We start from the raw sequence: 15,629 nt of genomic DNA on the forward strand, positions 1-15,629 counted from the left end.
ATTATTCCTTTTAGATTGATTGAAATGCTTTCTACTTTTTGAATTATATTTTATGGTGTTACCACTCAGATCGAGCTAATCCCCTCCCACCTGGATGTTACCCCAGGCAGGAACGGTCATCAATGAGAGTCGCCAAAAGACCGAAGTCAATGGTGAACACTCGGTTTCCCGCTCAGGAAGAAGCTCCTTAAATCTTCATCGTGGCTGAGTTGGACTTCGTTTTGTCAACGAATCGTCCCAATCATACTATAGAAATGATCCTTTGAAGTATGATCTTAACTTTCCATAGATTTTCCTCTCCCTTATATACTCAAAAGTGTAACAATAAAATTACAGTTCTTTTCTAAAACAATAGTTTTCTCACTAATTAAATCAATCAAAATCTTCTTTTCAATCAATTCTAATTCTTAATAGTTGTAAAAACATTTATTTCTGTTTAAAATTAGAAAATTGAATCAACTAATCACATAAATCGAATCAAATCAAATCAGTGGCTCTTCATTCAACCACATGGATCTAAAAACTTGTTTACAATTAGCAGACTCTCTCAGTACAGACTTGATGATGTTGCATTTAACCAGCATGGTTTTTTTTTTACTCAAACAATTGACTAATTACAATCACTTATCATCTAATTGGAACATGAATCTGATTAATCAATGAAACATTGTTACCTTTAGAAAATCAATCTCCAATTTTCTTGGCAATAACAATTAAATTAACATTGTTTCCAATGTTAATCTTATGCTAATAATGTTTTAGAGGATCAGTTGATTACTATTAAGTAAATTGGATTACAATCAAGTTTTGTTTAGCCTAAAAATGAATTGCATGTATATTAATAGACAGAATTAAATCAATCAATTCGATCAATGGTTTAATTGTGAGAAGAGAATTAGAAAAAAAATGAGAAATCAAACTTGTAATCAGTAATTAGAATTATTTTCAATTCGATTTTTTTTTAATTTATATTTATACTTTTAAATTATTATCCAAGCAAAAAATATCCAAATACTATTATAATTAACTGACAATATATAATCGGCACATAATTAGAGATTAATTTTTATAGTCGTTTTTTTGTTAATGATTTTTTTTGTTTCATAAATCGATTGATTTTCGATAAAGTTTGACCTACAAACCAAAAAGAAAAAGAAATCAAGAAAAGAGAGAGAGAGAGAAAAAAGTAAAGGAAGAAAATATAATCTACAACTATTAGGTCAATTTAGAGAAAATTAAACATCTCCCTTAATTGATTAGCTTTTCCCTCTGCCAATCATCCAAATTGTAAAATTAAATTATTGTAGTTTGATGGTGATTCGAGTTGAGTGTTGCTTAGATGTGATGTTTTCCTTGGCTTTTACTCCTTTGCTGTTGGTTGTAGATCAAAGTTGTTGACTGATTGTAGTTACAATTAAGATAAAGATAGAGAGAGAGAAATGATGATTACATGAAAAAAAGAGGGACAAGGTAAATAGCCATTACAATGATAGCACAGATAATAATTAATACCAGAGTAACATTAGATAGTCTTTGTGTTTCAATTATGATTAGGATCAGATTAGAGACCAAAAAAATAATATAATATGAATTGAGGAGAAAAAATAATGAATAGTGGGAGAGGGAGAGATGGTGAAAAGTTAATTGTGAAAAAGGGACCAGGGAGGTCAGAAAGAAGGCATAATCATAATGTTAGAGCCAAAATTATTCATGAGAAGTAAAAATGGACTAACAATACATATCAAGTTTAGTTATGTCGTTGAACCAAAAAAAAAAGAAGCAAAAAAAATTTCTCAAAGTATTTACAGTCGATCAATATTATGATTTAGAGATTGAATTATGATTAAGCCTGCTGATTAATTAGATTGCTTATTGATATAAAGTAACCTTTTGTTTTTCCCCTGGTAATCATCGAAGTCTAATATTTGTGTTGCTGTTTTCTGCGAAAAAGCAACAAAGAGGAAATAAGAGAAATCAGAAAATTACTAAGGGAAAGAGGATCAATTTTGATGGTTCAAAAGTCTTTCTTTAAGGTTGAGCTTTTGTTGCATTGATGGTGTTGAGATGGATTCGTATGCATATTAAAGTGAATGAGGAAAATGCAAATCGAAGACACTTTAAGGGAAAATTCGGACAACAGGCTAATATGGTTTCGATTTTTTTTTGCGACCAATTTTCTTAATCAATCGTAATCCTTTGTTATACTCGTAAGACTGTGGTTATTGGTGGTGGTGTTGTTGATGATGTTGATGATCATGATGATGGGGGTAAGAGCTGAATAGTAATTAATTTCCAAGGCAGAGATAATAGGAGAGATAGAGCAGAAATATACATGTTTCTGTTGATTTATATGTGTATATTTTTACTACAATTTGGATTGTTATAAATCGATGCGCATGCTGGTGAATGATTAATTTCCCTGGTTAGTGATGAAAATGTCAACGATCAGAGTCTATGAAGTTTTTTCTTCTTCTTCCTCTCAGGTTTTTAACCACCACAATAAGAGGAAAATCAGACAAGGGAGAAGAGTAAAGATGTTCAGTGATTCATCTTCAGCTCAGATCTTTTAAATTAAAGTTGAACAATTAATTGTCGTCACTTGATATTGTAGGTGTTTCGTTGTTGAGTTTACGTTTTTTTTTGCTAACAGTTGATTTTCCACTTTTATGTTTGCCATTTGCTTTTCTTCATTTAAATTGTTATAATTTTGCTTCATCTCTTTAATTGGTTTTAGTAGTGATGTCGGTGTGATGTGAATAATGATCAAAGTTTCGGTTAATTGTTGATGATTGATGATTGACATTTTTTAACATTTAAATCATATTTCAGTCTTCGGTTAATTATTAAGGATTGTTTTCTTCATAATATGATTATTCCCACATTTGGTGTTCGACCCATTGTGCTAATCCACGATTTACAAGTTCTTTGTTAATGAAGATATTCTGAAAAGTTGATAATAAAAGAAAAGAAAAAGTTAGTTGTTAATATCGAATCAATAGTCCAGAGTGATCAACGAATTAGATTTAAAATTAGATCGTTGGGAAAACAACAATCAAAGTAAAAAGGTGTGGAAGAAAAAAATTCATTGCAAGTGGACTGTAAATTAATCAGGAAATCGTAATTGTTGAATCAATCAGTAATTGATACTAGCGAAGCCGAACAAATAAAGAAATTGAAAAGTGATTAATTGCTTTTAGGTAATAATAATAACAACAACAAAAAAAAAGACCATTACAAGTAAAACTGTAACAATATTAGTATAACATATATACCACTCTCTCAAAGGGAATCTAATCAATTTATATTTATCATTTCTCATCATCAATTTGGTCATCGATGAAGAGAATGAATTAAATGAACAATTTGCTTCCCTCTAAACCAGAGTATTAGTTTTAAATAATCAGGAATATACAGAAAACAACATTATCATCAAGGAAATAGCTGATGCAAGGGAAAGAGATACAAGGGTAAAGGAGAGAGCACGTTTTCAGTAAATAACATTAAAAGTTGTTTTTAAACATGGGATGAAAACGCATAGAGATTGTATATTAATATGTGTGTGTGTGTAATTCAGAGAAAGACAGAGAAAAGAAAGGAAAAGAAAAAGAAAGAAAGACAAAAGGGAAAGAAAGATGAAAATGCTCAATCATTAATGCATTAGGGGCACGTTGTAACTTGTTCAACTAGATTTTCTGTTTCCATTGAGCTGAGGCTGTCAACCTAACCTGGCTTAAGGCAAGACAAACCAGTCCTAAGGATGAGCATCTTTAGGTCTTATTTATTTCTGTGTACCTTTTTTTTTACCTGTAACATTGACTGTGAGAGCAGAAGAAAGAGAAATATAAGAATTCAGTCTATCTTTTCTGATTTAAAGATAGAAAGAAGAAAAAAAAGATCTTGGGTGAGTGAGCGATGGAGAGAAGATGGAGCAATAAGAGAGAGAGAGAGAGAGAGAGAGAGAGAGTATAAAAAGTGAAAAAAAGAAAAGCTCATTGAAGCGATGGAAAAACGCAGGGCAGACTTAAAATTTTCTTCAATTTGGTTGTTGAAAGAAAAAGTCGACTGAATGTTCCATGAAGCAGATAAAAGAAAAAATGGAGAAGGTGAGAAGGAGAAAAAGATGACAATATAAGTAAGAAATAGATGATGATACTAATGATAATGATGATGGTGATGAAGGAGAAAGAGAAAGAGAGATAAATAACAGACACGAGAAGAATCAAAATGTAACAATAATAGACTAATAAATGACCACAAAGTTGTGAGGTAATAAAAATTTTCTGTCTCAATGCTTTTGCTTGTACGTTTTGTGTTTTCAGACAATTAGAAAGTTAAAGGCTTGTGCTATCTATTTATAATGTCGTTGTTATTGTAGCTTCTTGTTGTTTTCTCATGTTTATGGTTTAGAACTGGTTGTGAACCTACCGAAGCTCCTTGAATTTTGTGTAAATGGATTAGTGGTATACCATCATCAGCATAAGCAACAATTTTAGCTTGTAACATTTGTCCTTGAGCGAGATCATGAAAAACAACGTTAGCTTCCTTAGACCAACCTTGATCTTCTGTAAAGGTGAAATAAATGCATTCAAAATAGATAAAAATTAGTATAATAATAATATAAATATAAATATAAATTACTAAATTAGAGTAAATAAAAAATTTACTAACCATCGGTCGGCTTAACATTAGCTAGATAACATTCTGATGCTTGGAAAGGCAGGGACATAAAATCATAACGAATCTGCCTTAGAGATGAGATCGGTGCTCGAGCATATCCACCATAATCGACAAACTTGACTTCGACCTCATGATCATCCCAAACATTGACTACCATCGCTCGGTACCATCCACTGCACATATTAACAGCACAAATATCACCAGCTAAAAAAGAGAAAGAGAAAAGAGAGAGAAAAGAGAGAGAGAAAAAATCACATGAATATTGCGTCAATTGTATATATAGAGTTTGAGGGAGATTCCGTTTCCGTATTTACTTTTAATTCTCCTTTAGTAATATTAATGATGATGGAAAAGGGAGAGAAAATACTAACGATTAGGAGCAAGAACTGGCGGTGTTTCAACAGAGTATGTGGCATTCATGAATTGGTCCAACCGGCTTAACGATGGATAAGTTGGATGAGTTGGTTGACGAACGAAAATATGTCCAGCGTTAACCACGTTGGACAATATCACATCACATGAGACTCCCTCTGGAAGATGGAGCTGTTTTTATTGTAAAAGAAGAAGAAGAAGAAAAAATGATGATGATATGATCAATGTTATAATGATTAAATAAATAATTAGGAATAATAATACAATGTGTACAATAGATGATAATCAAAGACAATTAATTTTGAGATAGAAAAAAACAAAACTCTTACCTGACAAGATTGAGGTACGGTGACTTGGCAAGCTTGTAATAATGGACTGATAACATTAATCTGTTGCAATGTAACTTCAGGAAATTCATAGATCGGAAATCTAGTGCGAATCAATCGCAATGCTCTTCTAATTTCAGATCTAGTTCCTGTTGTTTAAAGAAAAGAAAAGAATAGAATAGAATAGAATAGAATAGAATAGAATGAAATAGAATAAATTAGAATCAAGTAAATTCTCAGACTGATCTTCAAGAAGAAAACTTAAAGAACACTTATTGATTGGGAGAATTAGTGATTCCTATTCCAAGGCCAGTTATAAGATGTAACAACCTTTTCTTTTTTATTCTTTAAGGAAAATTCTCAAAGACTTAAAAATAGCCACGCAATCTTAATGAGAGAGAAAGAGATGAAAAAGAAGAATAAAATAAAATCAACTCACCTTCTATGCTACATATTTTATAAAGAGGAGTAAGTGGATGACGATTAACAACAACACTGGCATTAGATTTTTCTTTTATTTGATTAACATAATGTCCACTTCGACCAATCAATCGACCACATAAATATTGAGCCAATTCAAATTGATAAATAATAACAGGTTCTTCAGCCGAATGACCATTTAATTGTCCAAAAAATGGACCTTCGATAACATCAGATTTGACTTCGGAAGTACATTCAGAATTTTCTGTACATTTAGTTGATGTAGTAGTAGTTGTAGTTGTAGTATTTTCTTTGATATTATTATTATTATTGCTGTTGTTTTCCTTTTCTTTAGGCTCAACGATAACAACAGTTTCACCATGATGTTCATCATCATCATCACCATGTTCATCATTTACCAATTCACCGTTTATATTGTTACTCGATGAAGCAGATAACGATGATAGTGTTACAGATGAAGAAGATGCCGGACTATCTGACCTTTCACTTTCTCCATTTTGGCTTGATGATGATTCATTCTGTTCGATACCCTTTTCCTCGTCAACACGTGGCTCAATTTTCTCATCAAAACCACTCATCTTGGTAACCAATAAGGGACCCACTTGAGCCATAGTAACAAAGGTAAAGGGAGAAAAGAAGAAGGAAAAAAAAAGTAACACTTAATGAAAAAGGAAAAGAGACAAATCACAAAAAAAGAGAAAAAATTTCTAGCAAAAGGCAGAAGAGAAGAGAAAAACAAAAAAGAAAACAATTAAACAGTTTGCAGAAGAACAAAAGAAAACAATCAGTTAACAAAGTAAACTAATTAGATTAATTATTTTTACTATTATCAAAATTAAAACTAATTCAGTTAAAGGAAGAGAAAAATCTAACTTAACCTTTAACAAACCTAATCTCAAATAAAGAGCATGTTCCCAATCAATGTTGTGATATTTTCTATTCTCAGTTACCGGCATCTGGTTTTCGAAAAATTCACTAAATTGGTTGTTTAGAATTTCGCTGGATGGCGACACTTTTTTCTTCTCTCTGATTGGCCAATTCGGAGAAAAGTGTGACATTTAGAACGATGGATTACCAGTTGGTTTCCGTTTCCCATTCACACATTTGTTTCTCTTGCAGTTTTTGATGAATTGATTCACTTAAATTAAATTATTCTTTTTAGTGTTTAATTGTTTTGTTAATATTTTACTGGATTCCAATTGAATAAGGTGAGTTAATTTTTGATATTGATAATCGGTTGGGCAGTTTTGTTTTTTCTCTGTTTGGTTTTTACTTTTCGGTTTTTGTGTTTGGGTTTGAGAATTTTTCTTTTCCGGTTTATTTTTGGTTTATCGTTTACTTTTACATTGGAATGGGTTTGATTTTTTGATGTGTTGGATCTTTTTTGTTTCTTGTTTTCTGTGTTTTGTCTTCTATTTATTAATTTTTGTTCTTGTTTTTTTCTTATTCTAGGTCCAAGCTTGGGATCTTTAGGTTTTCATTGAGATGCAAATTTTCGTCAAAAATGTCGAGGGTGAAACCTTGACCCTGACTGTTGAACCTACTGACAGGATTGAAGATTTATTAGATCAATTAACACAAATTGATTCTTCGTTTGAGGAGGATGGTCACCTAGTTTTTGGTGGTTTGATTCTTGATGAAGAGCAACTTATTTCAGAATTAACTCTCGAAGAGGGTTCAACTGTAAACTTTGTTGTCGGTCTTGCTGGTGGTGCTAAGAAAAGGAAAAAGAAGAATTACACCACACCAAAGAAAAACAAGCATAAGAAAAAGAAGGTCAAATTAGCTGTTCTTAGATACTACAAGGTAATTCAATTTTGTCTAAATTTCCATTTTCTAATCACCAAATTATTTAGCTTTTCTTTTCCACACTTGAGCGACATTCCCTTAGCCTTTTGGCTAAACCTTTCTTGTTATCTCTATCTAATCATTTTTTTTTAATCTTTTCAGGTCGATGAAAATGGCAAAATCAATAGGTTAAGACGAGAATGTACCAATGATAAATGTGGAGCCGGTGTTTTCATGGCAAGCCACTTCGATCGACAATACTGTGGAAAATGTGGTTTAACATTTGTTTTTGATAAGCCTGAGCAAAGCAAATAAATGGATATTGTCTAAGTTAATAAAGATCCATTTATTGATATACATTCAATGTTGATCATATTTCCCTTCAATCTTGATTAACTTTGACTATTCATAATCACACCAACATTTTCAAACCATCAACAGTATAAACATTAGATGTAAACGATTTTCTCTTTACTTTCTATTTTCAATTTTTCTATAATCTATTCGATTATTGTATAAATAGTTTCTTTAATGAGTCCTGATGATTAGCTCAATTAACTGTTTCCCACTCTCGTTAATTAGCAAAATCTTCAACTCCCATTTTTAAGCAACTTAAATTATTCTCAACTCTCTCATAAATCATCATTCATCGGAAGATTCACTTCAGACACAGAAGAACTTAGACTAATTTAAATGTTAATTCGCGTAATAACAAGCCAAGTGTTAACCAGTCGATATTGACGTGATTAAAATTGTCAATTTTAATTTGATTAATCAGTTAATCAACTTGAGAGAACAAAAATTTTTTTCCCTCTCGCTGCTTCCATCTAGCGGATTCTTTTTTCCCTCAAACTGTTGACTTGTTTTTCTATTGAGAAACAAATTTTGAATTCTAGTTAATCGTAGAGTCGCTAGATGATTCGTATGATTCCAGTTACTTTTATTATCACCGGTTGATTGTTAACATAATTTATATAATAAAAAAGAGAAAATAACAGTTAACCAGGAATCTATTCGATTCTATTGCGCAATTGTGAGTCATATGCGTGGAAGAGATGAAATCGAACCAAGAAAAAAAAAGAGTTGGAATTATTTTCTTTCTGCCAACAAAATGCATTCGAATTGTAATAAAAATCTGGAAGAATAATTCGTCGATCGTATTTATTGTGTACCATTGGTCTTTAATCTAAATTAGTTCAGTGAACATCAGTTAACATCTAATTGTGAATCAATATTTTCTCATCTTTTCCATGATAAATGATTGCGAAAATGTTATAAATCCGAATTGAGAAAAATAAATGAAAATCTAAAATTTAATCAACTCTCACCATCCTTCATAATACTAATCATCATATTCACCATTCCCACAACCAAGTTTACCAATAATCTTAATCAACTCCATAAAAGCGCATCAGAATTTTAATCAACTCCAAATTGTGTGTGTGTTAACTAATCATCTTATCCCTTAGTGACTTCAACAATTAAGTTTCTCAATTGCAAGTAATCAAGAAACGGAAATTGATTCAAAAATCAAATTTACTTTCTAACATCAAGGTAAGTAATTGAAACTTTAAACTCTCCTTACGATTAAGTAAATTGTCAACTGTAATTAAAAACTGTAAATGTTTACCGAACCTTTTTAAATGGAGTAACTTTCCAAATTCAATTGGAAACTCAGAATTTCAATTGGATTTCATGATAAAATGTTCATGGTAAACACTGAGAATAGACTTTGACAAACATTCATTTCCGAATGGGATGTAACAGAAAAAAAAATAATCTCCTCTCAGAATCAGGAATCAAGAATTACAATTAGAATCAACAATGTAACAATTTACTTGACTAACAATGAACCAAATTTAAATCATACATTGAATCACAATCATACTTTATTCACAATTGTTAACAATTATAATTGTATTCCAAATCTGAATCAATTGTTGGCACAAAAAAATCAACTAACAACAAATTAGCTTCCAACTGAATCAATAAGTTATCATGAAAATTAAAAAGTAAACAAAATTATTGATTAGTTATGATTAAAAAGGAAACTTAATCTAATTCTCATTAAAAATAATATCTTAATCATGATCAACGTTATTAATTTATTGATCAAACATAAACTATTAACTAAATTGATTATCAAGTTAATCATCAATAGTAAAGATGAACAAGCAAAAAAAAAACAGGAGAAACCAAATTAAGTAAAACTAATTAAATTGCTAATCAAAAGCAATTATAATCTCATAGTAATCAAGAAACAATCTGAAATCTTAAATGATAATAATAATAATATTGAATCACAATTAACCGCCACAGTAGAAATCAAATTAGAAACACAATTGACTACAGTAACTAAATTAAATTGTCAAGGTATAATCATCATGTATGGAAGGAATAAATTAATTAGTGAAAGTGATTAATTGCGAATAGAGAGAAAGAAAAAAAAATCAAAATTAACTGAATTAAATGAATAAATGATTTCTCCTTTAACTAATCACCAATATCTATGAATGAATGATAATAACTTTTCATTTTGAAAACGTGAACAATGTTAATCATGATGATGAACATGATGATAACTATTATTATTTGAGGTTCCATTATTCAGATTCATTTGATAATTTAGTTATAATATTATATTGTCATGATTAAATCAATCGATGTACATTAAACTCTCATATGATATAGTGAATACCTCCAGCAGAGGATACACAATAATAATAATGGTGACAATGATGATGATGATGATGATAATAATAACGGTAATATAATAACAATATCTAAATATATCGTAACCAAAATTAAGGTAACCCACTGAGAGATGTGAATCAATGTGAATTAGTTAGTTAAATGTTGCTTTTCAATGAAAATTTTATCACCATCATCATGTAGATAAGGATGAAGAAGATGATGATGATGATGATGATGTTCATTGTCCTTTTCATCCTTATCTCCATCTTCATCTTTATTATAATAACTATTACATGTGATACCAATTACTATTCAAGTCACTTTATTATCTGGTTATTTTCTGGTTACTTTTATTCATCATCAAAACCAGAATCATAATCATCATCAGCAACGATTGTCATTTCAATCAATATATCACAATCAGTACATATTATTTCAATCAATTTACTTATCATGATGATGATAATAATAATGATAATAATAATAATAATATCTTTCTTTCAATTGTTAATATCATTTAGGAATTGAATTCTCTATGATAATTAGTTTTAACTGTTACAATCATTTATTATTAAATTTTATTGTCATCATAATGATTGGTCATCATATTGTAAGGCCTGGGAAAAGGCATTAAAGTTGTGGATTAAACTTAGAAATTCGAAGAAAAGGTAAACGAATGGTCATCAAGATTGTGATTAAGATTTAATCATTGAGGCTTTAAGAACATAAAATAAGATAAAATAGTAAGCGCAAAGTTAAAGATTGACCCCATAAATTACTCTCATTAAAGTCAGACTTGTCAAATTGTATGATAATTTATTGTCAGACCCTGAACTGACAATCATTAATGTCAGACCTAACCTGAGTTATGACCTTTATCAGAGTAACCATCTGCTGTGACTTTAAGTGCATGTTCCTTCCCTTCCTTTGTCTGGTTTGAGGATAAAGAGAGCAAGAAAAGAGAGGTCAGAGGTATGCGAACAACGGTTTATGTTAAGACTTTGGTTTCAGTTGATTTCTGATTTTAGTGTATTTAAATTTCGGTTTTAATTAAAGAATTTGTTTTAAATAAATTATTGTTTGTGTTTTTCTCTCTCATCATGTTCATCTTTACTCCGTTTCTCTTCATTTATTTTCTTCCCGAATTAAATTTGTGACAAAATGGAGGTCCCACCGAGAGCTTTCAATTGAAAGCCTCCAGAACTTGTGTTTCTTCTGACAATTTAATTCTTTATGAATTTTTATAATCTTTCTCTTAACAGTGAAATTTGTGATCATCTGGTGTGAAACATCTTTGTTTTATTTGTGTTTGTATTAACAGTTTTGGTCTGACAACAGACTAGAAAGTGCCACACCCTGATTTTCTTTGTGTTTTCATCGCCTCATTAATCTAAAAATTCTGTTAGATTTGTTGCTTCTGGATAAAACTCTCATCCAGAAATCATAAACTGACCCATAATCACCTCTAATTAATCTTTTGTGAACAATTAAGACACTCGGTCTGACCAAGCGAGTCTGACTGGAAAGTCTGACAATACTCAATCGAAACGTCTCAACCTTGTAAAAAAAAAACAATTAATTCATTTTCTCCATATAAAATTCTTGATTAAAACGTTAAGTAAACTAATAGGTTTTCCACGACTAATCGTTTATGTTACGATCAAAATCTCTAGATTTTATAAGCGTTAACTCAATAAAAGATTCACTTGAACGGCTGTTCATCATGAGCGATCATGAAATAAAAGACATCAAACCCAATGTGGTCGCTGTACCAAGGGGTCCAAAAATTGAATATTTCGATGGAAGTATTTCCGCTCAAGTTCTGAAATTTCTTGACAAATTTGAATCTTTAGCCAAGTTTTACAGTTGGTCTGACATTGAAAAGTTATCGCGAATTGGTTTTTATTTAGAAGATACCGCTCAGTCCTGGTATAAGCAGGAAATCATCAATCGGTCTGGCGACAAGGAAATCACTTGGTCTGAGTTTGTGAAAATCTTTAAAGAGACTTTTCTTCCCTCTTCTTATGATGACTTCGTAATCGAACAACTCAACAATCGAAAACAAGAGTACCATGAACCTGTTACTCGATATATTATTGATGTTAAAGACTTGTGTTTAAAATTAAATAGTAAAATGGAAGAGAATGAGGTACTTCGACACTTATTTAGAGGTGTCAGACCCACCTTAAAATCATCTCTTTATGCCGCTAAACCTAAGACAGTTCATGAATTCCGTGAACATGCTAAGAACTTGGAAAAGGGTGATCAGACCGTTAACCCCTCAGAGGAAATCACCGAATTAAGAAGATTAATTCAAGAATTAATCATTAAAAGTGATGAGAAAAACTTCTCAGACCCTCAACGGAAAATACATAACTCACTAGTGAATAATATGAGTAGTGAATCGGACTCATATGTGTTTACTGATGCATGGATTGATAACAGACCTGTGAAGTGTATTATTGACTCTGGTTCAGCAGTTTCAATCGCCAAGATTTCATCAATCGAAAAGCCACAATTGATTCGACAATATGAAGGACCTCGTGTTTTATCGGCTAGTGGGCATCAACTCCCGATCCTTGGAAAAACTCGAAGTTTAATTAAAGTTTCTGGAGTACCAATGTCAGTTTGGACCAATCTTCTGGTTGTCACCGATGAATTCAACTATCCTTTATTACTTGGTAACAACTTTAATAAAGCCGCAAGCGTGAAGTTAGATTTAGGAAAAATGCAAATCCATCAGACCAATGTCATCACGGAAGATAAGTTCACTCCTAATTCATTATTAAATCCTGATTATTGTTCACCTTTTTTGGGTTATCAACAAGAAACTGTTGAAGGATTTATCCCTTTGGATGTAAATAATTGTATTGTACAAACTGAACCCAACTTCGAATGTTTAGGTCTGAGAGTTGAATTTATCGATGAATGTGATAAGAGTCTCTCTCTTCTTCCTCAAGCCTAAAACTTAATCAAGTCGACCCTCCCCGTCTCCCAAAGCTAACCGCTTCATTTATCCGGGTCTGACCTCATTTTCACCGTCAGACCTTTGTAATTCAAGTCATTAGGAGTTCAGGTTATCAGTTTTACTCATATTTAATCACTCAATTTAATCTCAATCAATATTAAAATAATAAATAACGAAATTCATCACCAATTTTCAAGGTCTGACACCACTAGTATTGAGAAATCAGACCTCAAATATTTCTTCAGATAATATGAAATTAGTTCCGAATCCTTCGTAAACACCATCAGTTATATCTCAAATCATCATTAAAGAAAAAGAAAAATTGTCAGTTCTTGAAATTATAAGCGGACATACTCAGTCTGACGGAAAAGACCAGGTCTGACAGCCAAAAATAATTATTTTGTTACAATTTATAATTCTTTTCAAGTTAAAATCAATTATATATCCTTAATTTAATTTAATTAATACTATTTGGTATTAAAAACACTGAAATAATCATTAATTAATAGTCAGACCCTGAATTAAATCAATTTAATGTAAAAATAATACATTTCGTTAAAACAGGGATCTTTTGGTTAAAATAGCCAGGATCCGGATCCGTATCCGATATCGATATCTGTATGGATCATAACAAAGAATCACCTGGGAAAGAAAGAGGTTAAAGGAAATGAATAGGGAAACAAATTCAAGTTAATCTTATCAAAAAAAAAAAATTTTTTATTTTATTTGTTCAAAAAGAAATGATTTTATTGTTTAAATTAACAATTAAAATTGTCGAAGCCAGGCTTTAGTCGCTTTTTGATTCATTCCTCTGGAATTGGGTATTTGTTCTGCATGGTTATAGCCCAGATGTTCTGCCAAATTTTGCCAACGTTTTGTTTCACGAAAATTTATAGTTTTTCGGCAAAATCTGCACACCAGATCTTCCTTGGTGACATCAAAACCAAACCAAATACCAAAATCCTGGTTATCTTGTATTTTGTTCCATAACCATGTGTAACGATGTTGTTTGAAATCCATTAGTTTATCGCAAAGTATTACCCGCCACTGGTCAGGAGTAGGACCATAACCATTGAGTTGATCAGAGGGTAAACGTTTTAGGGATACAATTGGTTCTGGTAAATCACTGAATTCAACATAATCAATTAGATTATCCAACATTTTAGAGATCTCAGACATTTTGTTAAAAAAAAACACAGAGGCAAAAATATCAATACTTAATGTAGAGAGTACAAAGACAATGGAAGTGACCTGACACGGAAATGGAAGTGACCTGTGGTCAGAGGTTGACCACATAAGTGGCGCCACCTATTAATGAAAGTTGGAACTAATTTAAAAAGTGCGCGAATTTTGAAGTGGATTAATCAGGAAATTGTTAGAATTGTTAATTTGACACCATAATTAAACGTGAGAGATGTTTGTCGATGATGTAAATGGTTTGCTTGTGTAATTGGGATGAAATGGCCCTTGTCATGAGATTAAGTACTATTTCAGACGGTGTCAGACCATACGATTAATGGTCAGACCCATTGTAAGATTGTCAGGCTTACGTTTAGAATTAAGAAAATCAATCGTCCGAAAGGGACTTCGGTCTTTTCAAGGTGGAGAGAGATGTAAGGCCTGGGAAAAGGCATTAAAGTTGTGGATTAAACTTAGAAATTCGAAGAAAAGGTAAACGAATGGTCATCAAGATTGTGATTAAGATTTAATCATTGAGGCTTTAAGAACATAAAATAAGATAAAATAGTAAGCGCAAAGTTAAAGATTGACCCCATAAATTACTCTCATTAAAGTCAGACTTGTCAAATTGTATGATAATTTATTGTCAGACCCTGAACTGACAATCATTAATGTCAGACCCTAACCCTGAGTTATGACCTTTATCAGAGTAACCATCTGCTGTGACTTTAAGTGCATGTTCCCTTCCCCTTCCTTTGTCTGGTTTGAGGATAAAAGAGAGCAAGAAAGAAAGAGAGGTCAGAGTGTAAGTATGCGAACAACGGTTTATGTTAAGACTTTGGTTTCAGTTGATTTCTGATTTTAGTGTATTTAAATTTCGGTTTTAATTAAAGAATTTGTTTTAAATAAATTATTGTTTGTGTTTTTCTCTCTCATCATGTTCATCTTTACTCCGTTTCTCTTCATTTATTTTCTTCCCGAATTAAATTTGTGACAATATTAACAGGCCATTGAAACTAAAGCTCGTTTATTTTTTTTGAAACATAATAAACAACAACATCTTATCACTCACGAACCAGTTTTATCCTCACTGGTCAGTTAGACTGAAGAGTTGACCCAAAAGGATAATATCTTACAATGATTACTGTCCAGTCTCAAAACAAAAAACAACAACAACAACAAAC

The 15,629-nt window shown here is 31.3% G+C and overlaps 3 protein-coding genes and 1 non-coding gene across 4 annotated transcripts in view; 2 read left to right on the forward strand and 2 right to left on the reverse strand.

Annotated features, from left to right (window-relative positions):
- Positions 1-60: 60 nt before the first annotated feature.
- LOC128395860 (small nucleolar RNA U3) lies at positions 61-277 on the reverse strand. The gene has a single exon (XR_008326737.1). It is a non-coding gene; the product is annotated as a small nucleolar RNA U3 (small nucleolar RNA).
- Positions 278-939: 662 nt separating this feature from the next.
- Positions 940-6,709, reverse strand: LOC128395461 (A-kinase anchor protein 1, mitochondrial-like). Its single transcript, XM_053355890.1, has 6 exons — positions 5,815-6,709; positions 5,379-5,524; positions 5,049-5,220; positions 4,669-4,881; positions 4,426-4,562; positions 940-2,942 (listed from the first exon to the last, which is right to left on the reverse strand). Exons 1-6 carry the CDS (start codon positions 6,425-6,427, stop codon positions 2,871-2,873), a joined length of 1,353 nt encoding a protein of 450 aa, XP_053211865.1. The 5' UTR covers positions 6,428-6,709; the 3' UTR covers positions 940-2,870.
- A 157-nt stretch (positions 6,710-6,866) lies between these two features.
- Positions 6,867-7,961, forward strand: LOC128395475 (ubiquitin-40S ribosomal protein S27a-like). The gene is made up of 3 exons (XM_053355904.1): positions 6,867-7,024; positions 7,269-7,622; positions 7,767-7,961. Exons 2-3 carry the CDS (start codon positions 7,302-7,304, stop codon positions 7,917-7,919), a joined length of 474 nt encoding a protein of 157 aa, XP_053211879.1. The 5' UTR covers positions 6,867-7,024; positions 7,269-7,301; the 3' UTR covers positions 7,920-7,961.
- Positions 7,962-8,105: 144 nt separating this feature from the next.
- The window catches only part of LOC128395449 (sodium/calcium exchanger 3-like), a 58,832-nt gene continuing 51,308 nt past the window's right edge, over positions 8,106-15,629 (forward strand). The window contains 1 exon segment of the mRNA XM_053355877.1: positions 8,106-9,158. The gene's annotated coding sequence lies outside the window, so the exon portion shown is untranslated.

The sequence above is a fragment of the Panonychus citri genome, unplaced genomic scaffold, assembly GCF_014898815.1.
Source record: "Panonychus citri isolate SS breed McGregor unplaced genomic scaffold, ASM1489881v1 Contig00141, whole genome shotgun sequence".
Classification (NCBI taxonomy): domain Eukaryota; kingdom Metazoa; phylum Arthropoda; class Arachnida; order Trombidiformes; family Tetranychidae; genus Panonychus; species Panonychus citri.